This window comes from Epinephelus fuscoguttatus, linkage group LG14 (assembly GCF_011397635.1).
Source record: "Epinephelus fuscoguttatus linkage group LG14, E.fuscoguttatus.final_Chr_v1".
Taxonomy (NCBI): Eukaryota; Metazoa; Chordata; class Actinopteri; order Perciformes; family Serranidae; genus Epinephelus; species Epinephelus fuscoguttatus.
The window spans coordinates 38,923,355-38,950,543 of NC_064765.1; the positions used below are offsets into that span (position 1 = coordinate 38,923,355).

At 40.2% G+C, this 27,189-nt stretch overlaps 1 protein-coding gene across 5 annotated transcripts in view; it reads left to right on the plus strand.

Annotated features, from left to right (window-relative positions):
* Positions 1–26,873, plus strand: part of ak7b (adenylate kinase 7b) — a 30,948-nt gene extending 4,075 nt beyond the window's left edge. For 2 of the 5 annotated variants that reach the window (XM_049596254.1, XM_049596258.1), the window contains 16 exons: positions 337–445; positions 4,832–4,926; positions 5,500–5,601; positions 5,682–5,765; positions 6,747–6,835; positions 7,030–7,120; positions 7,970–8,047; positions 9,767–9,916; positions 13,717–13,845; positions 13,966–14,071; positions 17,238–17,366; positions 17,479–17,544; positions 17,722–17,919; positions 18,301–18,521; positions 25,373–25,531; positions 25,626–26,871. In XM_049596254.1, the coding sequence (XP_049452211.1) occupies positions 337–445; positions 4,832–4,926; positions 5,500–5,601; positions 5,682–5,765; positions 6,747–6,835; positions 7,030–7,120; positions 7,970–8,047; positions 9,767–9,916; positions 13,717–13,845; positions 13,966–14,071; positions 17,238–17,366; positions 17,479–17,544; positions 17,722–17,919; positions 18,301–18,521; positions 25,373–25,531; positions 25,626–25,664 (1,845 nt within the window). In that variant the 3' untranslated portion in view covers positions 25,665–26,871. Of the gene's footprint in view, positions 1–336; positions 446–4,831; positions 4,927–5,499; positions 5,602–5,681; positions 5,766–6,746; positions 6,836–7,029; positions 7,121–7,969; positions 8,048–9,766; positions 9,917–13,716; positions 13,846–13,965; positions 14,072–17,237; positions 17,367–17,478; positions 17,545–17,721; positions 17,920–18,300; positions 18,522–25,372; positions 25,532–25,625 lie in introns of all 5 variants that reach the window. The other 3 variants (XM_049596257.1, XM_049596256.1, XM_049596259.1) reach the window with 3 other exon arrangements.
* Positions 26,874–27,189: the final 316 nt, after the last annotated feature.

A 27,189-nucleotide genomic window follows, 5' to 3' on the forward strand; every position in this document is an offset into this window, starting at 1 on the left:
AATGAATAGTGAAATATGTTGTAGATGACACAGAGCAGCTAGGGGAATGTTCTGTTCTATTTGGATACATTTTCTGTTTCAGGACTGAGAACACTACAATAGAATGAAGCTCATTTGGGTATAAAAAGGAAAACAAACATTCATTGTCTATGGAGCAGGTCCAGATTGTATACTATGCCATCACAGGGAGAGTAGTTTATGTTTGCTTATATTGATTTAACTTTCTTTGGCCATTGAAATAACATATTGGAATTCCTAGGAGGTGTTCCCCTTTAAGATAAAGTTCAAATCAATGACTTCTGACATGTCTCCTTTTATTTCCTGTTTATATGAAAGCAACTGAACAGAGATGAACTACTTTCAAAACTGATGGACTGTGATGTAGTAATCTACAACATTACCCAGCATGCTGAGCAGGTGGAGGAAGCCCTCTGGGCTGTCTCAGGTCAGTGGTTGTCAGTCTCTGTTGGGTGGTTGGTAGGGTTACAGGTTGGTCATTCATTTGTTCTCTTCAGACTGTTCATACACATTATGTTGAATGTCTTTAACTACATCTACAGTATCTATGGACTGTTCTTTACTTATCAGAGGAAGGGGGTAGCTGAGGTGTGACTTTTCTTTTGTAATTTGACCTTCCCCGGAGAAGCTGAAAAAAGCCTTGGTTTTTCACTTCTGTTGTGCATGTTGGTTAGTTTGTGCAAATGGTTAAATTGTTGCCAAATTTAAAATGAAACATAGAATAAAATGATTTTGATGAAATATCACTATTTTAGGCTCAGATTTGGTATTTATTTATTTATTTATTGACAGAAGCCCTCATTACACATGATGTGTTCAAGGACTGTCAGAAATTTGAAAATCCAACAATAATTTCTGTTCTGTTTAATGAACAGTCCCTTACCATGCTGACTGCATTAAGAACTCTTCTGGTAGGCCACCATTACCATGTCATCGATACCAGTAGACACTCTGGGCAAGGTACCCATTACTTTTGAAATTATTTTCCAGTAGTATCACATGAATATTTTCTCATAATGCTACTCACAGATACAGCCCCATGGGAGACTCTCTGTCTGCTCTCAGAACTACTACAGTAAATACTAATATCAAGACATCAGTCTCAACTAGGGCTGAAAGATAAGGGAAAATTATTATTTATTTAGACTAATGTTGCGATTGTGATTAAGTATGAGATTAAAAAAAGTTCCTTCTCTTCTGCATAATTCACTATACACAAGCAATAAACCATATGACCAACACAACATTGAATACAATCAACATATAAACTGCTCTTTCATTTAAGCCAGGCCTGCGTATTATGAAATGAAATGAATTAAAGCTACTCTTACCTTTCTTGCATTTCACACAGCACTTCGAAAGAATTTGAACATTAACATTTGAACACATTTTAAAACAAAAGTCAAAGTCAGTGATGACTGATGAGTTTTAGAATAAGGTTACAGTGCTAATGTTAGATAGTAGCAATAATGTTACTAATAAGTGGAAACGCACAAGGAAGATAACGTTAATGTTTCACAGGCTACGCTACAGTAGGCTAACGTTAGCAATTAGCAACTGGATGCTGTGTCGTCATATAATGTCCTGCACAGTCAAATGCAACCCTGGAGTTTTGAAACTTATCTGGGATCAGTGATGACTGATGAGTTTTATAATATAACATAAATGCTAACGTTATATAGTACTGATGACTGGCAACAAACAAGGAAGATAACACAGAGGCTCAGGCAACGTTAGGCTACAGTAGGCTAACTTTTAGCAACTGAATGCTGTGTTGTCATGTATAACGTTGTAGCCTATGTTACATTAGAGACAAACTAAAAATACCTGTCCAGCAGAAACTCTGCGACCATCTCGGCCCTTTTTATCTCAAGATGAAGCTGCATCAGTCTTCGCCATCACTCGAAAGCAGAGCCGGGAGGTGTTACACAAGCGGTTACGTCAGTTGGAGGCCTCCACATGTGGAAGACAGACAGGACGCTCGGCCAATCATTGCATTCGGTCCAAATGCAATGATTGGTCGGAGTTTTCTTAGAATCGTGAGAATGGTATAATTATGAGTTTTTAGTTCTGGTGGAATTCATTTACATTTTAAATTTCCAGAAAGGTCAATGTTGCTTTAATACATTATTTGATGTGAATATGCATATCTTTATTTAACTATTGAATTGTAGTCTGAGTGGGCAGAAGTTCGCTGCATAGATCAGCCTCTCATTGGGCGGAACGAGCCACCCGCTGAAGTCCCGCCCTACCACCTCTGGTTGTGTAGCAGTTTTCAACTGTTTTCAACACGTCCTTTTCTAACTTTTGCGGTGTTTGATCTTGTTCGCGTCCTGTAGGCGATATTTTTGTGGGCGTGTTACACCAAAACCTGTTTCCCCCCGGCAATATTTTTTCCGTTGCTGTGGCACCGCCCAGAATGATTGTGATTGGTTGAAAGAAATACAAGCAGCCGGGGCGTTTTTTCCTCCAATCTTAAAGTAAGAGTCGGCCCAGCCAGACCTTTCTTTTCTTGAGAAAGGTCTGGTGAGCGAGACTAACTGAATTGTAAAAACCTTCAATCACAGTAGAATATATAAACTTTTAACTTCAAGTCTTGTTAACATATAATATGTTAACATATAACATACAACAAGTTAACAAGGCATTTGTGGCATTTTCAAAGTTGTTTTCTTCTTATCTTATTCGCATGTCAGGTGGAATGTAGGGCAGTGTTCCAGCCCTCTGGTTGGTAACATTGTGAAGCATTAAAAAAACTTTTGTTTTTTCATCACAGCTTTTGCAGTTTGAAAATTGCATTCTCTTACATTGCAATGTGGATTTGAATGTGATTAATCATTTGGCCCCAGTACCAAAAACCACATCTGTGTCTAATATCGCACCATGTTGGGCCCCCTTCTCCAAGGTTGAGAAAGTGACCTAAAATGCTGTCTACTACTGTATCAGTACTTTCTGTTCTGTTTAGTAACATATTATCCGTGGATAAAATGTGAAAATAATATGTAAGTTTTAACTGTGTGATTTCATGTTTTTTATGCGTCCACACTGGTGATAGCCATGGCCGGAGACACTATTTTTTTGGGCTGTCTGTCAGTCCATCCATACATCCCACTGTACGTATTTACGTTCCATACTTGTGAACAAAATATCTTAAGAACGTCTCAAGGGAATTTCTTCACATTTGGCCCAAATGTTAAGTTGGACTCAACAATGAACTGTGAACTGTAAGAGAAACTTGACTGGTGCAATGAGGCATGCAACAGCGGGACCTGTAATTCTACTTTTACCTTTAAGAAGGACCTCTTAACCTAACATTGCCCCAAAAGAAAGTCTGCATATCTGCATTTTTATTTAAGCAGTATATTACAGAGAGGTGGTCTGCAGCCTACACATGACCCAGTCTCTGAACCAATCGATTGTCAGTCTGAACACAGTAAGCCTTTGGGGGGCAGGTGGCAGTTATTTCAAGAGATCCTGTGTAGCCAGCATATATCTGGGACGAAACTTCCTCTTCTGTGTACCGGTCATTTCCACTAATCTCGATAAATAGATCTCTGCTTATAAAAGCAGATACATCTTTCAAAAAGGTAATATAAAGCTAACTCATTGTCAGATGATAGCTAATGCATTCTAAGATTGTATTTGAGCTAGGGATGCACCGAATAATTGATAACCGAATATATTCGGCCGAATATTGCAAAAAACCACACATTCGGTATTTGGTGGAATAAGTTAAAAGCAAGGCTGAATAATAGCGGCGTGTTTTGATAACGCAATCAAACAGTGTGCTGTGACGGGCGGAGTAAAATGTCAGCAGTGTGGTGATCCGCCTGTCACGGCACTCGCATTTGCGACTAAAAATAGTTTTGAGCGAGCAAAATAGGCTTAAATCATTCAGCACGCTGTGCGAGCAGCCTACAGATTTCAACCAGCAGCAGAAACGAAAGGCAAATCCCACCGATTGTCGGTTGAACGGGAGTCACAGACACAGACAGTCAATTACGGCGGCCATCGGCTTACCGGCGACGGATAAGTCGGCTCCAATAATATCCTCTTCTTGGCGTGTGGACCAGAAGTACCTGAACAGCTGAGCCAACCGAACACAGGTATGTGACGTGTCAGAGGAGAAACGAGCCTTTCACGGCCCACAAACCTCACCGCACTTTAGGGACTGTTCGTTACTTATGAAGGGGAGGAGGGTGGCTGGTTGATTTTTATTTTATTCATTTATTTTATTTTGATCCCCACTATGTTAATCACTCATTGATGCTGTTTTTGAAGTATGAATAAGTCAGTAAGTAATTTATTCCATTGAAATATCATTGATGTATTATAGAAAAGTGATTTATCTTTTTATAAATGACAAAAGGCACATCTGCCTCATTTTCGCTGTGGTATCCTGATACTACTCAGAACCATAATATTTTCATTGGTATCATACAGTGGGTCCTAATTTTGGTACCGTGACAACACTAATCTGGAGGGGGTTCATCTGCAAACAACGATATTCGGTATTCAGTACTTGGTATTCAGCCAAGCGTTTAATATTATTCGGCTTCAGCCACAAATTTTCATTTCGGTGCATCCCTAATTTGAGCCAATGCTCAATCCACACAGCCTGTAATCTGCCATTCAGATATGACTGACAATACTACACTTGGACGACATATGGAATCCTGAACACTTCCGATATCAAAATCCTGTCCTGTCAACATGCAGATATCTCTTTACAGACATTACTCATTGTTAGAAAAAAACATATAAGAATACCACAGTTAATCAGGTAATGATTCCTCTTGTGTTGTATTTATAGCTCTCCATAATGAAATGAGCCATTTCTCTGGACCGAAGATGTTCATCCTTGTCTCCACAGTGATGACCTGGGCGTGCAGCAAGCCAGTCAATCATGTAAGTGGATACATACAGTACAATATACAATTCCCTTTTATTCACTTATCACATATTGTACGTATAGGCCTTAGGACTGGAATGTATTTGTGCATTTATTTCATTTGCTGTTGATTAGTCCCATCATGTAGTTTATAACATGTCAAACATAACTGCCCATCACAGAACATTTTCTTTAATTACCGTTTTTGTCTGACCATCAGCAAATTACCTAACGTGTTAAACTTACAACAGAGTGAAGGAGAGAGGTGCAGCAGATCTGATTCCTCTTTTGCTATTTGTATTAGATAAATTGATGAGCGGAATTGTTAAATACCTCATTATATATACTGTTAATAATATTAGAAAATAAATAAATACATAAATTAAATAAAAGTTATTATATCAGTCATGATTATTTTTTATTTCATGTGAATTAAAAATATAATTTATCTGTGAGTGTATAAAATTTGTTTTTATTGTAACCCCAATGAATTACAGCTAATTTTGACAATGTCCCGGCTCAGTTCACTCATCAGCTCTGTTGATACTGTTGTCAGTAGCATTCCTGTTGCTGCCTGTGTTGTGTAACAGGATGTCCCATTCACTGATGAGATCTTCTGGAGAAGAAGAGCACATCCCAATTTTAAGCCACACATTGACCTGGAGAGGAGGGTGGTCAAAATGGGCAAAACTGTGAGTTTCACATTACTTTATATTTTGTATTGGAGACGTGATTGTCACGTATGGCCTTGTCACATGGCTGTTGCTTTCAGAACAGGACATTGTTCTCAACATACGTGGTGGCGTCAGGACTTCAGTACGGGATGGGAGAACAGACCTTCCACTTCTTTTTCAAGGTGAGGCTTGAAGACAACTGGAGATTGTTGCTGTAAATGTCAACAGGACCCATTTTATCTTTACACTATACAGACATCTCTATTTATCACTGAAGCTAAAAGTTTGATTTGGAGAAAGACTTTAAGAAACTCTGCTTTCAGTGTTGACATGGAGACAGATAATACAGAGTTTTTGGTTTGTTACATCAGTGTGTGCGCCGTTATCTCCTTTGTGAGGTGACATTTCATGCAATGGCCGAAGTGGTCAGAATAGTGCTGATTCTGTCCTTTCTAACAGGACTTTTTACATGTTTACACATGAATGTGCAATTATTCTTCCACTTTACTGAGGTACAGAGGCGTCAGAATTCACTACAGAGGTCACTGCTCCTGGAAGCCTTCTGGTAATAGCTTTTTTTCAGGCTTCTTTAGTGTTTTCATGACAGATTTTTAGTAACAGTGTGTATGGAGGGGATTTTTTTTTTTTTTTTGAAAAAGAAGGAGTGAAAAACCCAGTTTACAGAAGTACCTGTGTCCATGTGGATTAGGCCTAAATCCCAACAGGCATCACCATCCTCAGACCCCAATCACATAGACAGCATTTCTGAATTAAGCTTTTTGCTCACTGTTTTTGTGTTGCTACGCACCTCACGTTTTGAAACACTCTGAACTAGAGTTGAAAAAACTTCAACTCAGAGCGGAAGAGCTCCCCATGTCATCTCCGCTTCTTTCCCATTGTCCAGTCGGATGATTTGAGAGGCAGATTACTGTCAAATTAATAAAATAAAAAGAATATATAAAAGTAAACGGTAGATTGATTACACAGGAAGGTTATGGTAAGGAAGTGATGGAGTGGTTGTCTGGCAACAATAAAAGGCACAGCAAAGGTTTTTTAATGGTGGCATTCAATTTTTAGAAAAAATGCAGTGCACCTTGTGTTTTGAAACCTGCAAAAGGCTTTCTGTGTGAGATATAATTATTTGAAATAATCTGTATTATTAGACATCATGGCTGGGACAAGAACAGGAAATACCTGTCTTTGGAGACGGCAACAACATCGTGCCTACGATTCACATCAACGACCTGGCATGGTAGGACAAACAATTATTAGTACTATTTTTTTTCTTAATAGCTTCTTTTGACAGCTATGAGGTTATAGATTGCACAGTGCCCTGTACTACTAAAGGCTTTACAAAACCAGACCCAGATTGACTTAAAGTGGTGACATTGATATCTAAAGGAAATATACATGTGCTTTAAACAATGTGATTTCTTTGTGTTTAAGTGTGATTCAGAATGTGATAGAACGTCAGCCCAAGCCGTATTACCTGTTAGCTGTGGATAATTCCAACAATACCATGGAGGACATTGTGAAGGTGTGTGGAGCAACTAATCAAGAAATCTTCTGCCAAAGACACAAGCCTCGTCAGTGGGTTGAAAATGGAATAAAGCCTGTTATGTAAAAACAAAAAAAAATATATTTAAGAATTATTGATCAATTTATAGCCCAATTGTACACAAACAAAGCAATGAGTATGTCCCAAATCCAACACTTCTGCTAGTATACTTCAATGCAGTACACTGTACACTACATACTTCTTGCACGGTGCACTAATCTCTTCCTCTTGTTTGTCGCGTTATCGCCAACATATAACCACTATCTCAGCCCACACATAAACCAAATTGTCGCCATAACATCAGTGTTGATTAAAATGTACTGCTGTAGCTCAGAACAAGCTAGCTAGTGAATGCTAATGTAAGCTAGCAAGCTAACGTTAGCTCTCGCATTATTGTTTTAAATACCAAATCATTACAGACCCAACAAACATTACTGACAGCTTCTATTTGACATGTCCTGACAAGCACCTCGTTGTCTCCAGCCACCATGTCAAAAGTTGAGAAGTTTGTAATGTAGCCTCTGCGACATCACAAAGATGGTAACTGTTGAGGGTGACAGGTGTCCATCATTCCACACTCACCTTTTGGACCGTTTTGAGTGCGCCAGCCCTACACTGCATTTTCCTGTACTATACAGTGTGATCCCACCTTGCACACTTGTGCCCTCAAAATACTAACTGTTTAGTACAGAAGTATGAGGTTTGAGACACACTGTAGGTCTCAGGTCTTATAACACTATTGATACAGTATACTCGCCCTTGTTAAATAAATGCTTGATATGTTCCCTATATGCAGATATAATGATATGTGAGCTCTTTCTCTACTAGACAGTTGCCTCTTCACTTGGACCAGGGAAGATCCAGAAAAGGCCATTCGAGGAAGCCTTCCTAACACAAGACTTGAGTGTATGTTGTACCTGTTTAAATTGTTCTTCAATTAAAGCCCGGACTATTATTTAATTAAATCACTGAAGTCAACAAGCTTATATTTGGGACAGAAGTCTATATGGGTAAGGCCTTTAATTCCTTTTAAACTTAACTGTTAAGATGGGGAACATGATCAAATTGTTTATTTTAACCAATATAGATATATATATATATTACATGTATAAGAACTGGCTTTGAATAATATATCAGTTATTAATCATAAATTTGATCTAGCTCAGGGCATCAGAGAGAGAGTGTTATGACACTCATTTTACAGCAATCGAGGATTACAGCACTTGGCGCACTGACAACACCACTGTATTCCGTTAAAACAAAATTCACAACGTGGATTAATTTTTATGAAAAACCCCTTTGATTCTTTTGATTGGCGGACTCTTACAGACTCAAGGAATATGAATAAATTACAGAGTAATCTAGGAATGGACACATTCTGACTGTATGACAGCTTCAGAGGTAGGCAGTCACCACTTGTTCTTTCGTCATGGCGGTATATCTGAATGAATTACAGTCTTCTCTGGTGCTCACGGTTTTGCTAAAAAGAACTGAATGATTGAATCATGGAGAATCTAACCGAGCTAACAAAGTGTAACATCTCCATGTTAAACAAAGTTTAAATATTTTTATTTGTATGTGCAATTTGAACACGTAACAAATGTTAGCTCGAGTGGGTAGCCAACAACTGCTTTTATACATCCATAGAACTTCTATAAAAATGAACTGCTTGGCAACCAGACCAGATGTCTAATTGAGACAGGTGTTTATTTTTCTAAATGTGTAGCCACACCGGCCAAGTAAAAGGAACGAGGCGTTTAATTAGGACGAGGCTTTTAGTTGGTTTTACGGTATTTTACTGCAGTGCTCAGGAGAGTTTGTTTTTATGTCACAGATTACACTGAACTTTTTACAGTCTTACCTCACTATTGCTTACAAAGCCTTAAAAACTAGATGGACATACATCTTGTGTGTGTGCTGCTGGAGCTTGACTTGGGACATTATTAGCTTAGCTTAGCATGAAGCCTTGAAGCAAGCTTAGCTGAAAACTTGGCTCTGTCCAATGTTTAAAGATACACCCATCAACAATCCTTAAGATACCAGCAACACATTTTATGTGGTTAGTTTAATCTACAAAACAAAATGAAAAAATGTTTTTGCTTTTTGGGGCTTTTGGAACATTTTCTTGACAAACAACAGCTGAGCACAGTGACTGTGTTTAGCTTTCTGGAGTCTGAACATCACAGTAAGATGGCCAGATTTGGTGCCAGTGTGCCTAAAAAGAGACCAAAACTTGCGCTCTCTGACCATATCTGGCAACTTGCCATGTAGCAGGAGTTTATCAAGAAACAGTTCCAGCCCTAAAACCCTAATGTTTTATTTTTTTTATTTCTGTTTGTGTACAGATCAGTCAAAAGAAACAGAACATGTTAGCTGTAGAGTTGGTAGATCAACTTTGGTTGTTGGTAGAAATTTGGACAGAGCCAGGCTGGTTGTTTCTCCCTGCCTCCAGTCTGTGTGCCTAGGATGGCTAAACACGTCCTGACTCTGTACTGAACGCAGACATGAGTCTGATATCCATCTTGTCATCTCACTTTAGGAAAAAAAAGTAGTGAATAAGATTTATATCCCAAAATGGTGAATCATTCCTTTAAGATCTATTGACCTGTTGTTTCCCCTTGACAGGTAATGGAAATTGATTCCTTGCTGGTCAACCTACACATGGAGGCTGTCCATCTCAAGGAACTGTACTCTATCAGCTGGTTGTGCGAGTCTGGACTGGTGGAGAACATAGACCTGGTGGTAGAGGAGTACAAGCAGACCAGAGGACTACTGGTAGGTCCCAAAGCAAAAATCAGAAACATGTCCTTATCCAAAGAATACATGTGTTACAAACAAGAACTCACTACTGTGCAGCAGTGAGTCTGGACTAGGCATTTTGTGGAGGAACAAGAGATACAGGAGGATCCGTTGGCAGAACTGCCTCATGGTCTGGGACTGATTTGACCACATGTATTTTGTAGTGTAAACACTAAGATGTCCTGATGTGTCTTCAAAAAGGACTATGTCCTCACTGCAGGTGGTTGTTGTGGTGAAACTGTGATGATGCTCTATAACTTGCCCATTTTACTAATAGTTGGATGCAGTGTTGCTTAACTGTCCATCGTTGAGTCCTGGAAGGAGATGTGTGGAATTCTGCTGACAAATATCTCCAGCTGTGCTGATAAAACCACTAACATGATGAGCAAGCGGTTAGCACACCAAGAATGTGGACTTAATGTTTTTGTGTGGGGCCCTTTGACCTTCTATCCTAAGTAACATAGACAGTAACAAAATCTGAACACAGTTGGTCAGCTGGAGATGCATGATAGACCTAGGTGTGAAAGAAGATGTGTCTCGGCTGTCCACTTGTGTTCGGATCACCAAAACACAATTTAACACCAGGTGTTAACAGGCTCTTAGAAATCACGTGTCTCTAATCCACACAGCACAATGTCTGCCTGACTAGGCATTAGTATATTTTTTCTGCATCACCCAGGGCTCAAACTTACAACTATAGGGCCGTTTCATAGTTGACACAAAGGCACGCAGGCGCTACCGCATTGTGGCGCATCGAGATGCATTGGCCGCCATGATCCGTGCTTGTGTGTCAAAATGTGTTGTCCATTTTTTTGATACGCAACGCGTGTAATACCATGCGTTGCCAGCGGGGGTGATAATGCAAGCGACGTACTTGAAATTAACTGCCTTTTTGTTATTCACAGAAGAAGCAGGTATGAAATATGGCGGGTGAGTAGGAAAAACTGTGCGACCTTGTACAGGCACACCCACATTTATATGACTGTTCTAGTACTCTAATAAAATCGCAGTAGAAAATGCATGGAGAGAGATAGCGATGGCAATGGGAAAGAGCATCGAAACCGTAAAAAAAGATTGGAAGAACGCGAGGGACAAATTCGCACGTGCACACAAGAAGTGGAAGAAGGCCTGCAAAAGTGGTGTGGGGTAGATGGCAGGGGTTAAAGTTCTCCGGCACAGGGCTGGATGTGGGGAAGTTTCTGTCCGGCACGGGCAGAAGTGATCTGCAGTGCGAGCATTTCACTCGCATTGGCCCCTAAAAATATATGTGCGAACTGGGAAAATGATTTAGGCGCACAGTGTGCGAGTAAACACAACCTACTGTTTACCATAATCGGCATCGGGCGATTTGTTATCGATAACCGATCAAATAAATGTATTTTAAAACTCTCCCTGCCTGCAGTCCCCACTGCACTGGGCTTTGTAACAATGTCCCGCCGACAGCAATCTCTGATTGGTTACACGGCACAAGTGATAGCCAATTAACACTGATGCCTGTGCATGCTTTCACGTCATGTCACATTGAGACACAGAGCTCAGAAGGAGCAGGAGAGGCTCCGGAAAGCCAGCGGTAATTTTGAAGGTAAGGTAACAGAAACCAGACAGAAACGAAAGTTGCAATAAAAATCCTCTATGCTGAAGTTTTAAAGTCACCACCATAACATTACATGATCCATTTCAATGATGACATGCTTGCCCAGAGGCGAAATTTCGACGTAACTGCCTATTTAATTCACATCAAGTGCAAACAGCCTAATTGATTTAGCTTCTAAAAATTAATAAAACCAAGGCAAAAAAGAGATGTAGGAGCTATAAGTCAAAAAGTCTGGTAACCAATGAAAGTTTAATCTTTATTATAAACTCATTATGCTATAAAAGTTTAATCTGAAAAGTAACTACTAAAGCTATAATCTTTTTGTTCGTTTTGTTCCTTTGCAACACATACATTTCTATTTCTTCATTTTGTGACTGCAACACCAAGCCCCCAGCTCTGGAAAAGATTTAGGATTTCAGGCACACAAATCTTCCGTGCTCCACATTTCAGGCACCAAATTTTTTCTTGCTTTAACCCCTGAGATGGGTTTTGGGTACCCTCAGATTTTAAAGTGGCTAAACTGGATGAATGAGCACATAAAACATAGGACCAATGGGTTTCGGTATTTAGGCTAGACTACGGTAATCAGTCAGTAGTACAAGGTGTGATATTGTCATAAATTACATTTTTGACATACAGTTCTGAAATTTACCACACTACTTCAGCCTTGGCATGGACTTTTTTTCCATGAATATTGGAGATATATTTAGTGAGAATTTGCAGTACCTGTTTGCACGAAAACGTTTTGATGCACTGTGGCTCAATTTCTGATATTTCAAAATCTGGCTGGATCGTTTGTGGAGGATGGTCTGAGGATGCAGTGTAGCCAATTTGGTGAGTGAAAAATGTGAGAGATAGGTTTAGTTAGTTTTACAGTTTTCAGATGACGGACATCATAATTCCTGCAGGTCGGAGCATCTGAACATTTCTGCTCAGATGGGGCTACGTTTTGGTGAAAGTTGCAAAGTCGTAGCATGTACGACTAATTTGCTGTGTACAGATGCTGTACTGCCATCATCAGGACTGTTGAAGAGTTTTAGTTGAGGAACTTTGGTATAGGACTGGCCCTTCGTACAAAGGTTTTTTTTTTTCTGCATGGGAGGCCAAATTCAATCAATCAATCAATCAATCAATCAATCATATATCCATCACATGAAATCACACAAAGTGCATCCCAGAGCTGCCGGCCCCTAATGAAATGGTTTACTATGTCAAAACAGGACTTGACGCTAGCTTTTTTCCCAAGGAGCACATGTGCTCCTAAGTTGAAAAGGTAAGGAGCGCACAAAGAACTTTAGGGGCACAATGTAAATTGATCAAATAATGTGTTTTACAAGCAAAATTATTTAATTAATTTGTATACAAAATGTACAGAAAGGTAAAATCATCAAGTTTTGAAAAAGTTTTGCAATTTAATTTTGTCTTTAATGTTATTATCTTACATATATTATCTTTGCAATATGATTATCTTATATAATGTTATTACTATCCTAAAACATTCTCCAGGTCCTTTGAAACTCTGCAGGGCATTGCGCGGCACCCTCTCGTTGCTCAGCTCGGCGGCAGAGCAGTGCGCTCTTGCGCCGCAGTAGCACATACACAATGAATGGGTTCATCGGCGGAGGTCTGCGCTTTGCGCGCTCTGTGTGAAAAGGGCTTTATCTCCACCCAGCCGAGAGCCTGGCCGTGGAGAACGGTCCCTAACTGCGGGGAGAACGGGGCAGGCTTCCCTGTAGGTCCGCCGCTTCCTCCACACTTTGACTTATTTCCACGCTGCTGACAGTGGGACTATATTCATTGTGCCAACAGTGGCTTAGAAAACCGCCCATAACCGTGTCACACAGGGAAGAGGGAAGAGGGAAGGCGGCTGGAGTTCCTCCAACATTTGCGGTTAGATTATCATATTTTTTTATTGACAAAAATATAGGCTGCTTCGGCTGATTTTTTTATGCGCACATGTGCCCCTAAATATTTTTTACAGTTCGCACCCACCTATTTTTAGTCACAAATACGAGTGAAAGGCTCACATTGTCGAGCCCTGTCAAAATATCATAGACATAGAGTTGCAACTTTCCCATATGTCTGAAAGTTGTTGTTGTTGTAATAATTGTAATAATATGATGACAGTTTTCTTGGTTCTTATTATGTTGCACTTGATAATCCATGAAAGTGTTCTCTGCAGCCCATCCGTCTGTGTGTCCTGGGTCCTCCTGCAGTGGGAAAGAGCACATTGTCCAGACAGATCTGTAAATACTATAAACTCCATCACATCACATTGAAGGAGATCATCTCAGGCACAATCTCACAACTGGTGAGCTTCTCCTGAGGCACACAGACACATGTGCCATTATTAACCTGACACAAATAGACATACATTTCCTGTGCCTGTCTTTTAATGCCCCTACAATTCCATTTCTGTCCTCATCTTTAGGAAGATAAAGTGAAGAATGCTGATCCAGGTGCAGAGAATGAGGACTCTGCAGCAGAGACCAAGGAGCTGCTCAACAGCCTGAAGGACAGTATGGAGCAGTACGGAGGTACACAATGTGACAGCCAGGGTTTACCTGCTTAGTACTACTCTGATACACCTCCAGAAACACCCACTCTGTTCATTGTTCTCACTTATTAGTCCTTGGTTCACGTCAACATTCAATATCCTTCTTACATATTCACTGGCTTTAAGTTTGGAGAGAGCAGGGCAGAGGAGAGACGTCGGGCGGAGCAAAATGCTCATTGCACCATGGTGAAGAAAAGTATAGCCATCTAATCCCTCATATTGTTCTTCTTTTACTCAGTAGCTATCAACAACTGTCCCTCACATCAACAGGCTGTCATTTCCCTGGAATCAATCTCGACACATCTTATTACCTGCCAGTCTTCTCAACCACTTATGACGGGTTAACACTACACGATATCAGCCTGATTATAGCTCAACGCAGCATCGTACAGTGTCAGCTCGGATTGTGAAGGACAATTAGGGCTGACCCAAAAAATTCAAAGCTTCGTTCGATGGCACGGGATTCGATTGTGGAAAAAAAAACCCTGAATATTCTGCCTTTTTTTCTTTCGTTTTTTAGGGGGACCTTGAACGCAAAACACCATCTCAGACAAGGAAATAGAAAGCCCGACGTGCAATGAATGGAGACCTGTTATCCTGCTTGAACACAGACAACTAAATTCTTTCAACAATGTGACTCAAAATAATGATAAAATAGATTTTATTGATGTAAAATAATATGCTGATGGTGACATTTTCTACTGGTCCGCTGCGCTCTGAGTCTGGTGTCATGCTGCTCTGAGTCGCGCATCTGTCTGCTTGTGCTGCAGTGCGCGCCGAGGGTTTTAATTTTTAGTGTTAAATCAAAAGTTAAACACTAACACTAGTTAAACACTTATCAGCAACCATGTTTTTTTGTTTGTGAATATTTTTATCTTAATTCTAGGGTTGCAAGAAACTACCTTTCTGCCATAATTTGTAAGTTATTAACTTTTTTGGACTTTTTTTCGCTCAGCGCTCAGAGGGGGTATATGCAGAGAATGTGGGACCTGTGGATATTTCAAAACCCACAATCAAGACTAACTAAGAAACATCTGGTAGCACAGTGTTCGAACATCCACAACCGCCAACTACCATCAAAACTAGAGATCAAGCCCCAGTAGATACAAACAGCCTCAGTGTAAGAGCAGCTGACCTGAGAAGGAAGATGGTGAGCAAATTGGAAACCTGGAGCCTACCACGAATCCCGAAGCTGAATTGCCAAGTAACTTCAGACGATGAGAAGATGTGATTGCTGCCCTAAATACCATCCCTACAAGGACCATCAATGAGACCAACAAGCTGATTCACAGTACAGCAACAGTAATCCTGGAGATGCTTGGATACAACACGGACATGGTACATCAAAATCAGTATCCTCCATGGAAGAGATGGCTGGAGGCCAAGATAAAGAAAGGCAACACAGAGAGAAGTTAGCTAACTAGCAGAGATAGAAAGAGGAAACATGGTGAATAAAGGGGTACCAAGGAAATGCAACAAGCTCTACATTCCTAAAGCACTTGAAACTGCCAAACAAAGACTAACAGCTCTGGCCACCCGGCTGAAGAGATTCACCAAAGACGTAGAAGCCAGGAGAATAAACTGGATGTTTTCCACTGAACCAGCCAATAGCCAGTTGCTATATGTGTGTGTGTGTGTGTGTGTATATATATATATATATATATATATATATATATATGTGTGTGTGTATATATATATATATATATATATATATATATACATATGTACATATACGTTACCATGTTTATATAAATGTATGCATATATGTATACATTTATATAAACATAGCAACTCAACTTTGCGTTGAACTGTGCAAATCAAACTGAATTTAACTTTCTCTGTCTGTAAACAACCCAGCTGGCACTAGATGTCAATATAAAGTCAGAGAGAAGTTGGCTTACATCAGATTACCATTGAATTTAGCTGGAATGAAATTCAGGTTGACGATCATTTAAATGTTGGTTTTTTTTAATGCTTAGATTTTAAAATGGCTATAGGCAGTGTTTTCATGTCAACAATGCAATGAGAACAAGAGAAAATGAGAACAATGTGAATGTGAAAGGTGTCACTGTAGTGACGAACCTACAGAATGATGAGCTGATCTGCACATCCTTGATGGAGCTTCATAGTGACCCTCAGATCATTGTTTAGCTGTCATGCCCACAACTTTTCCCTCATAGTGTCTTTTTCAACCTTAGCAGGCAGCTGCTTGCAGAGAAATAGCTGTAAAAATGCCCACTGAACACACCCGCTCAGCCTCAAACAGCACACAGACAGTCAGAGACTAGCTGGTGAATCCTGGAATGGCGGTAGTGTTAACAAGTGGTCATACATAGGCATCGAATTTAATACAAACCATGAAATTAGGCATAACAGCTCTAAAAATAAGCTGGAAAGTGGCCCTTACATTAAAGGGGCACTCTCTTCATTTTCTATTCAGTTACTTGCAGGGTCTGAAATGAACTTTATGACTTGTCAACCAAGGTGGCTGGTAGATGAAAAGCCCTTTTAAGATTTACTTGCCAGTGAAAAATCTACCCTCATTTGGCACCTGGCAGATGTTAATTTTGGACCCTGATTAGAATTCAAAAATGTCTTTGTGGGCTCTGGAGGAGCTTTGACTGAAGCTTTCTTCTGCTGTTGTCTGACTTCACACTGTTATGGTTGTGTGTCTGCGTGTGTGTGTGTGTGTGTGTGTGTGTGTGTGTGTGTGTGTGTGTGTGGAGGAGGTCAGCATGCAGAATACAGGAGAGAATCTGTAGCATTATGATACAGGCTCAGAAGGTAGAGTGGGTGAACCACCAGTATGTGAATGTGTATGTGAATGGGTGAATGTGACTCGTAGTGTAAAAAGTGCTTTGAGTGGTCAGATGACTAGAAAGGTGTTATATAAGTGCATGTCCATTTACCATTCTTTACATAGCTTGGGATTTTAAAAAGTATTTGCATAATCTTTAACAGAAAGCCTGAGTTACAAGATGGGGTCAGAGACATCAACCAGGCCAGCTTGGCCCATACAAGGGGCTAAAGGTCTTTATATTTCGGACTCTGCTGCTTTGATTTTATTGAAGTGCAATATTAAATCAGTGGAATGTCCTTTTAAGATGAATTTGCCACAATGTAATGTCCCCTTCTTTGTCTGTCAGGTCTTTGGGATGACCCGCTGTTGGTGAAGGTGGTAAAGGAGAAACTGATGTCTAACCCATGCAGAAACCAGGGTTTTGTTCTTGACGGCTTTCCCAAGACATGTGAACAAGCTAAAGAGCTCTTCTACTGTGAGTCACTGACACATGGCTCCTACTGCACCACTGCTTACACTCAGTATCACATGGATACATACAATACGAACGTAAACATCTTTATGTTTTCTTTTTATCTCTTTTTTAGCTGAAGAACATGAAACAGAAGATGGAACATCCCAGATTTCCTTATGCAGCAAGAAGATAATGCCAGGTCTCTGTAGTGGTGTTGACACTGTTGCATGTTACCCCGCAGCAGGAGGACAAGATACAAATATTTTACTCTGAACAAAAAGCAAATTTTCAGTAACTGCAAACATATCCATAAAGCCTGAGTCTTTGAGTGTGCATTGTCGTAGCATTTGTAACAGTGTCCTTGTGTGTGCCACAGAGTTTGTTTTGTGCCTGGATGCGTCAGATGCCTTCCTGAAGGATCGAGTGATGAACCTGCCTGAGAGGCTGGTACAGGAGCTAAATTACAGGCAGGAGCACTTCCTACGACGACTGGCCAGATACAGAGAGAACAACGTGGAAGATGAAACTGTTGTCAACTACTTTGATGAGCTGGACATCAGCCTTCTGTTCCTGGGTAATCCATGAAGCATGACTACATCCTTCGTCTAGGGATATATGATAGGGAAGGGTCTGTTGGTTTAGCTGTATGGTCAGCACTGCCACAACTTGTTGCTGATGAGGGGCAGAAAATAGATAGATAAGCCAGTCCAAAACAGTCAGTTCTAAATACAGATGTCTGTGCAGTTGCCACTGCACTGTCTGGCCGTGTAGTTTCCTGCTGTGAGCGGTGTCTCCCAGTCCCTACTGGACCACCTGACGTCCCCGTCTGGACTGGGTCTTTAACGGACCAGGCGCCAGCATCCAGCTGAGCCCGGTCCTGCTTCATCCAGTCACTGACCGCTGATATTTTCATCATATGGTCAAACCCTTCTGTGTTTCCTGTCATCCTCTCCAGAGATCACCAGTAGCCATGAGCCTGACTGCCTGCTGCTGATGCAGAAGATCTTTGACACGGTGGGCCAGCCCAGAAACTACGGCCCCAGCAGCCAGGAGGTGGAGGAAGGGGAGAGGAGGAAGGCTGAAGAGAGGATGAGGAGAGAGGCCCAGGAGAAAGCTGAGGAGGAGAGGTGGGAGGCAGAGGAGGCCAAACAAGGCGCTGCGCACTGGGAACAGTGGGTAGGTACTGGGAGGACTGGGTAGGCACTGGGAGGAGTGGTAGGCACTGGGAGGAGTGGGTAGACACTGGGAGGAGTGGATAGGCACTGGGAGGAGAGCTGAGATTCGGTTGTCTGAAAGTTGTTTTTGCTTCACAAATCAACTTTCAAACACATCTGCTGTAGGGGTGTAACGATCCATCGATCTGGATCGATAAATTCATTCAGTGATCAACAATCCAGTATCATCCATGCAAAGAGTAAACATTGATCCATATCATCTGTAGGATAGCCTTTCTTCAGAAATTCTGTGCCACCATCAAACAGCAACAGGCAAATGGCAAGCAGCCAAGAGAGATAATTAGGATATCGTTATGAATTTGGGAATAAATCAGCAGTGTGGAAATATTTTCAGTAATAGAGAAAACATGGGACAACAGACAAAGCACATGCCGTATGTAAACAGTGACATTACGAGAGAAAACACAACGTACCTGCCTGGCATCTCACTCCATTAATTTGTCACTGCAGCAAGATTAGCTGCTTTGTTTTAACAATGTTGGGTTATAAAACGTACATGCAGGCTGAAATTCAACCATGCTGTTCTGTGGGGAGATGCATTGACTTAAACCAATGGTGAGTAACAAAAATAATGTTACATGTAGTTTATTAAAGCAACACAATGGAGGATTGCGCTTTTTACCTCACGGGGTCCCCCTACAGGCGAAAAGACGGTATTGTCTGTTACAACTGTCGCAAAAATCTTTCTGTGCGTGCATTTGTTGACAAGCCAACGATACCGGTGAACTTCCTGAGGCTGGCCGTGTTATGCACGATCATCATGTCTTCAGAACAGGTAAAGTAGCCCTATGGCACTTTGTACATACATGATTAGGCTGATTGCTTTATTTATTTATTTATTCATTTTCGAAACTCAGAAATGAGTTGCTCTCTACATGTCAGGGCACGCGCACACACACACACACACACACACACACACACACACACACACACACACACGTCAGTCAGACAACAGCAGAGAGGCCGCGATGCAGATGAAGGGAATATAACTTCAAGATTACTCTAATTAATGACAACTACGCTTGTTACTGTGAGTAAGTGTGATAAAACCTCTGCCAGCCAAGCCAATACTTTATCAATACATGTGATCAGCATGTAGAAAGCCATATTTCAATCTGCTCTGTCCGCAGTGTCTCATTCACCGCTATTATGATTTACGTTCACAGTTGACACAAGCACATCACGCTTGCGGTGCCAACAGCAAACTGTTAAAGACAAACTAAAACGAAAGCTGTCTGTATGTAGGCTAACACTTTGTCTTAAAATGTACCTGAGGCAGCCGACCTTCAGACAGTGAGTCTCCTAAGTAGAGGGTAACAGCAGTAACAGCGCCAGGTAACCATCGGTCGGGCATCCCTCCTCCTCTTTCAGCTCTCGCCAGCGTGTGGAAGCCAGGCCAATATTAATCCTTGTTCGAGCTCTTGTTTTGTTGCTCTTCCGTTTTCTTTTCTTTGTCTCCTCAGACAACACCTTCACCTTCTTCCTTTTCTTTGTCGCTTCAGCCATGTCAACCACGTCTAACTTTGTTCACCTTGGTTCGGCTAGGCTACTCTAAAGAGAGGGGGGGATATGACGAGGAGGGGAATATGATGTATGCCATAAAGCAGACAAATTTTGTAGTCTTTTTTGAGCGTGTTTTCCGACCCGAACCCCGAAACTGCATAGTGCCAGTGCAAGTGAAACAGGCACTCTCAAGCAATGACGGAGGTATCATCCAACCTACTGTGAGTTGATGTACCATCACAAGGATCTTGGATGTATATTTTGAGGGCTCAAAAACTCCATTGTGTTGCTTTAAGCTATGAGTAGAGTGGTGCTTAAAGTAAAAATGAATGACTAGCTAAAAACAATTATTTTGTTTATGAACCTTTACAGTTATTACTGAGCTGAATTTGTGGCTTTTGTTAAGTGATGTTGTTGTGAGTTCATGTTTGATGGCTGTTTGGAGAAGTTTGCCTTCAGGGCTTTAAGCCAGAAAGAATTGCAGTTTGAAAACATTTCTTCCAGAAAGGTCTTTCTGACAGAAAGCTCTGAAGGTTAACTTTTCCCATGTGCTGTTTTACTTTACTGCACTTATTGTTTATGTGTTGTTTTTATCTTTTATGGCCAAAAGTAAAAAAGAAAGGGCTGGCAGTTTCTTCTGTAACAGACTGAAATCGTATCGCGGCAGACTATAGCCCCATTTCCACCAAGCAGTCTAGTACGGTTCAGTTCAGTATATATTTCTTCCGTTTAGACTGTGAAAAGTTGTGGATGTTACCAATGGAAATGTTCCTTACTGTCCCCATTGCCTGAGGAGGACTAAATTCACAAACCCGCTATTTTTAAATATCCCATGGAGAGAGAGTCTCTCACTGCAGCCTGTTATTATGTTCTGAAAATGTTGGCGTGCAGCCTTGATGATAAATGAGGTGAAGACTTCCCTCGAGAGCTTTATGAAGCAGTGAGTGACGACAAGCTTGCCCATATTTAAGAGTACTGTTTGCAGTGGAAACGCTAAACGGATCTAGGGTCTAGGTACCATGTCTGAAGGGTTACTTTTGGTTCCAACGTACCATACTGAAAGTGTTTGACGGAAACAAGGCTTTTGTAATATTGGCAAATATCATATTGTTTTCCAAAGAATCGATTTAATGTGGTATTGTGATGAAACTAGTGATTTACACCCCTAGGCTGCTGTTATTACAGAGGTCTATTAGAGATTAGACTGTGTTCCAGTAATTGTTTTGGTCTGTCTGTCCCTCTGTACAGTGTCCACAGTCAATATAGAAAAGAGACATTTCATGTCACACTTCATAGCTCCACTAGAGACAGGGGCATCAGCATAAAACAAGCACTTCCTGTTAAGTCAACAGAAGCTCTTTTCCTGCAACCAAGGCCCTGTGTTCCATCGTGAGACTGACCCATGCTGAACTTGTTTACACCAAAGCTGACAATACAACACAAGATGGAATAATTAGATTCAGGTCAGGTTGTGTGTTGCATTGAAAAAAAAAATCCTAACTCAAAGGTCAGCTTACTAGCTTTGGATGCATCCAATGTACTCAGGCTCCTGGGCCTGTTTGTCAGGTACAGATGTGACACACTGTCACACACATGAACTGTAGTACCAAACAGTGGCGGTGTGTATGACATGTCAAGTGTGTGGGTCTCTCTCTTCATTGCATATGCATTTAAGGGAGGATCTGGCTAACAATAGACACGTTAACAGAGTTTTAAATGAGACCAGGTGTAAACAGAGCACAGATGGGATTTACACAAGGAAAGCTGTAGTGGGGAAAAAAGCATGAATTAAACATAGACATATGTACCTGAAAACAAATTATTAGAATGAAAAGCTATTAGGCTATTATTAATGAACGCAATATGTGATTACTGTGATACAAACTACAGGTGGACGAGGAGTTTTAATTTGTGTTCATCGAACTTGAATTGAAACTTTTAATCCTCAGTGAGTTGCAACTTTTCTTTGGTAGTTAAGACACTGAAGTGAATGTTTGGCTACATTAACTCAGCATTAACATCCATATTAACACCATCTCGTCCAGCCATATTAACACCTGCTGCATCCACCCTCTCTGTGTCTCCTTTCCATCTCCACTGGTTGTGGTACCTTGTCTTTGATTTGTTTTATTGTATCATTCCATCTCTTTTTATGTCTCCGTACTGGTGAAAGCCGTGGCCGAAGGCATTATGTTTTCGTGTTGTCCGTCTTTCCTTTCCTTTCCTATTAGGACTTCCGCCAAGGAGGTTATGTTTTCGCTGGCGTTGGTCTGTTTGTCTGCAAAATAACTCAAAAAGTTAAGAACGGATTTTGATGAAATTTTCAGGAAAGGTGGATAATGGGACAAGGAACAGATGATAAAATTTTGGTGGTGATCGGTTGAAGCAAAGTGGATAAAATAATAAAAAATAAAGTCTATCGTCTGACAGCCTCAGCAGCAATTCCAATTTCCAAAGACGGTGAAAATAGCGCCATCTAGTGGCCGGAAAGCACGTCTTGTTCTACTTGCTAAATATTGTTGTAATTCTAAAGTTGAAATGAATTTTCTGGGAAAAAAAAGAAAGTGAAAAATACAAAATAACATATTATATTCTGTGTTGGTACAAAATAAAAACAAAATAAATACACCACAGTGTGTCCATGGTGAAGGCATATATAACCTAATAATGATAGTGATGCAAATAACCTAATTGTGATGCAGGCTGCAAAATTTGACACAGAGGGGGAAGGAATATCACCTACTTGGCGGAGGTCTGCACTCTCTGAGTGCTTTTCTAGTTATGGATCCATCATTCAATCAATCAATCAATCAATCAATCAATCAGACTTTATTTATATAGCACTTTTCATACGAAGAAGCAGTAACACAATGTGCTTCACAAAATAAAACAGTAAAACAAGGACCTCCCACATATACACACATGCAGAGAGAGAGAGAGAGAGAGAGAGAGAGAGAGAGAATAAATAAATAAATGACATTATAATAAATCTCAGTAAAATAAAAACAGGATTATATATATACATATATATATATATATATATATATATGTATGTATATATATATATACATATATATATATATATATATTTATATTAAAAGCCAGGTTAAAAAGATAGGTCTTGAGTTTGCTTTTAAAAATTTCATCATTCTCTGCTGCCCTCAGGTCTTCAGGAAGGTTGTTACAGAGGTGCGGTCCATAGTAATAAAAGGCTGCCTCACTCTGTTTTTTTTTTTTTTTTTTAACTTTCAGGATAATTAAAAGGCCACTACCAGAAGACCTGAGGGTTCTAGAGGGTTCATAGGTTAAAAGCAAATCTGATAAATAGGAAGGCCCAAGACCATTAAGTGCTTTATAAACCAACCAACCACCATTAGCACTTGCCTAAGCATAGCTATTCTTCCTGGGGTCCATCACACCCAATACATCCAACATAATACAAATCATACACATCTACATACAATACGCATACAGTAGCCACAACAAACACACAATAGTTCACAAACATTTAGAATCAGGTACAGTATAGAAAACACCTTTCAGAAATCTATACTTTCCAGTATTTAACATTTCATGAGTAACAATTATCAAGGGTTTATTTTTCACAGATTTTTCCTTTCCCATAATGAAAAATTTCCTACCCCATAGATGTGAATTTTGGTGGTCAAGGGTCAAAGGTCAAGGTTGCTGTGACCTTTCCTCCATGTCATTCTTGTGAATGCAATACCTCAAAAATACCTTAAGGGGATTTCTTCAAATTTGGCACAAACGTTTACTTGGACACAGCAATTAACTGATTACATTTTGGTGGTCAAAGGTTTAAGTCACTGTTACCTTATCTGTCTTGTTTTTGTGAATGCAGTATTTCAAGAACACCATGAGGAAATTTACTCAAATTTGTTCAGTCCACTTGGACTCAAGAATAAACTGATCTGAAATTTGTGGTCAAAGGTCAAATGTCAAGGTCAGTGTGACCTCACAAAATATGATTGTGAGTTTCCAGAGGGGTCATTGGTTTTGTTTTTGTGGTCCAACCTTTGCATTGAGTCTGACCTGGTCACATTCCGAAGTTGTCGAAACTGGTGCTTGGTCAGTAACTTCCAGCATCAGACACTGAAGAAAAAAGCTGTCCTTTCATGTAGGCATGATACGCGGGCAGCTGCTGTTATAGTGTCATGGCACCAGGCGTGCGAGGGGATGGTGGATGGGTCTAACAGTCACTGACCTTTACCTGCGAGGCCGGTGTTCGCTTCCCGTAAGATTGTAAAGCCAAACCCTGTTCTTTTTTCTAAACCCAATCATGTGCCTATGTGTTGGTAAAACGTAACCATGTGTGTTTGTTGTTGAAGGAAAAAATGTAAATTTGCGGTGTTGTACCAACATAGTGTGTTCATTTTGAAAGAGACTGTATGCAGTTTCCTGTGAAAACAGAAGTGTATTCTGAAAACAGACAATGCATGTAACAGGCTGAAGTTGACATGGCATCCCAGAACATCAACAACCAATTTACCCAGGGTACCTTGCACGTAGTTTTGCATGCTTTGTGTTTTTTGTTGTGTGCTGGTGCCTTTGAGATATCTGGTTGTTAGTGATTGGTCGGATCCTCCAGGGGACACATACTTAGAGACATGGGTCCACTGTAGCGTTGAGTGGAGTATAACGAGAAAAAGTTAAGTTATCAGAGGAAAAAGGTCAGCACACATTAGCAGGGGCTCGGTTGGTGGCTCGTCTCCAAATGCCAAATAGCATTGGAAAAACAGATTTTTTAAAGAATGTGAAACTGCTTTATTCATAGTTTTCACCGGTTTAAATTAACGATTCCGTTTGTTTTGGAGAGGATAATTCGGCTTATGGCGAAAACCTCCTAAATGTCTGGATCAGAAATAAAGCGAGCACATATTAAGTTATCAGAGAAAATAGATGAGGGCACATTAGATGCTGGGTAAGTGGGCTGTCTGTCACGAGCTAAACAGTGTCAGAGAAACACTGATTTGTAACGTGAAACTGCTTTATTCTGTCTTTTTGCTGATTTAAATAACCGGGTCCATTTGTTGTGGAGAGGAAGAGACCTCTGTGAAGAATTTGGCTTCCAGAAAAAAACTCCTAAACAATGAACACTGAAGGAACTCTTACCTGGAGAAGTTTCCACTGGTTGCAATCTGCAGTCCTTACCACTAGATGTCACTAAATCCCTCTAAATGTTACACACTGGCTCTTTAGTTTTAAAGTGTGATGCAGGAGTATGTTTGATATGTTTGTATATTAACTTGAATGTGTTACTTGTGTCAGACCAAAGTTTTGGAGGAGGTGAGGCAGCAGGAGGAGGAGCTACTGGAGGCCCAGACAGTCTCTATGAGGAACTACCTGATGGAGTATGTCATGCCCACTCTGACCCAGGGCCTGATCGAATGCTGCATGGCCCAACCACAGGACCCCGTGGACTTCCTGGTATTACCCTCAGAACAGCTTATTACCTCACTGTTATCATCTGCCTACACTTGATTTGAATTGTGACCATCTTTTTTGGTTTGTCTCGTTCCAGGCGGAGTTCTTGATAAAGAGCAATCCCTTTAACTACTAAAAGTGGAGGTCAATTCTTCTTGTTGCACCTACACATTATGCAAATACAACACAGGAAAACTGAAATAAAACTGTTATTTTTTTCTCCCCTAATTGTCCTGAGCTCTTTAGTATATTAGGGACTGAAGTCATTACATGCAGCATTTCTATTAGAGGAAAACCTCCTGGAGTCTCTTAAACTTGTCACAGTATTTCAGCCATCACATGCCAAGTGTCCCTCGGTTCATGCTGGGAATTTGATTAGGTCTGATTTGTAAGTGTCCCATTCTCCTGCCCCTGTTGTATTTACACAAAGCTTTGTTTGGGCTCTTGTGTGCCGGCCATTACTTAAAAGCCCCCTAAAACAGCAGATGAAAGTGTGCATGAAGCCAAAAGCTAATTAGGAAGTTAATTTGCGTAATGAACTTGGTAAACTCCAAAGTAGACACGCTCGGGTCATAATTGCTTTGATTTGGCTTCTGATATTCAGGAAGGATAAATGTTACAAATGGCAGCTAATTTGTGTGTCTCTCATGTTGCCACTCGTGAATCCAAAGTGTACATAATTGGTTGCGACAGAACACCAAATTATTTCATTGTACATACTTAATCACCACATGGGGAAATTAGTTCAGTTTATTTGGGAAACATTGTGACGCAAGCCACTGCAGGACAATTTGACTGCACCATCTGTACAAACACAACATGGAGAGTTTCCTGAAAGTGAAACGCAGCTTTTAATGGTAAATATGGAGGTATACAATACCCTAATACTCTCATGTGATCTGAAACATGGGCTAGATATTTTATTTTCTACCTTAGTAAACAGAAGATCTTGACATTTGATTATTAGTGTCTCTTCCCCTGCAAAGAAGATTTGCACAAGCACACGTGTCACAAAATAAGCTGGTGCACAAAACAGCAACTCTGTATTAACTTTCACTTTCATAGTTTGGATTATTTGGACCAAACCAGGACAAAAAAAAAAACACATTGCTTCCTTTTAACTCTGGTACATTTCCTATTCACAATAAATCTTAACAAACAAACCAAGGAATCAAATGGACTGACAGGTATCTTATTGATCAGACAATTGAAATGACTCATCCTGAATCATTTGCTCTACATGGACCTGTTAACGAAAATTAATTTCCAGTGACTGACAGCAGGCCTTGCTACACTATTCTGAATTATTCAGTGGTGGAGGAACAACAGAGATGTTTTACTTAGGTAAAAGTAATACCACATTGAAAAAAAAAAAATCCATTTCAAGTAAAAGTCTTGTATTCAGAATCTGAAGCCCAATATCACAAATCACAATTTGCCTCAGAGGGCTTCATAGCATACAATATAATATATATATAATAAATTTACAGTATACATTCAGAGAGACAGAGACAGAGAGAGATGCAAGGCAAACAGTAATGACACTAGCTACAATAACATTAATTTGTGTAAAAATATAATAATAATAATGATAATAATAATAATAATAATGATAACGTGATGATAATAGTATTTTGGTATTTTATATGTTATGTGTATAT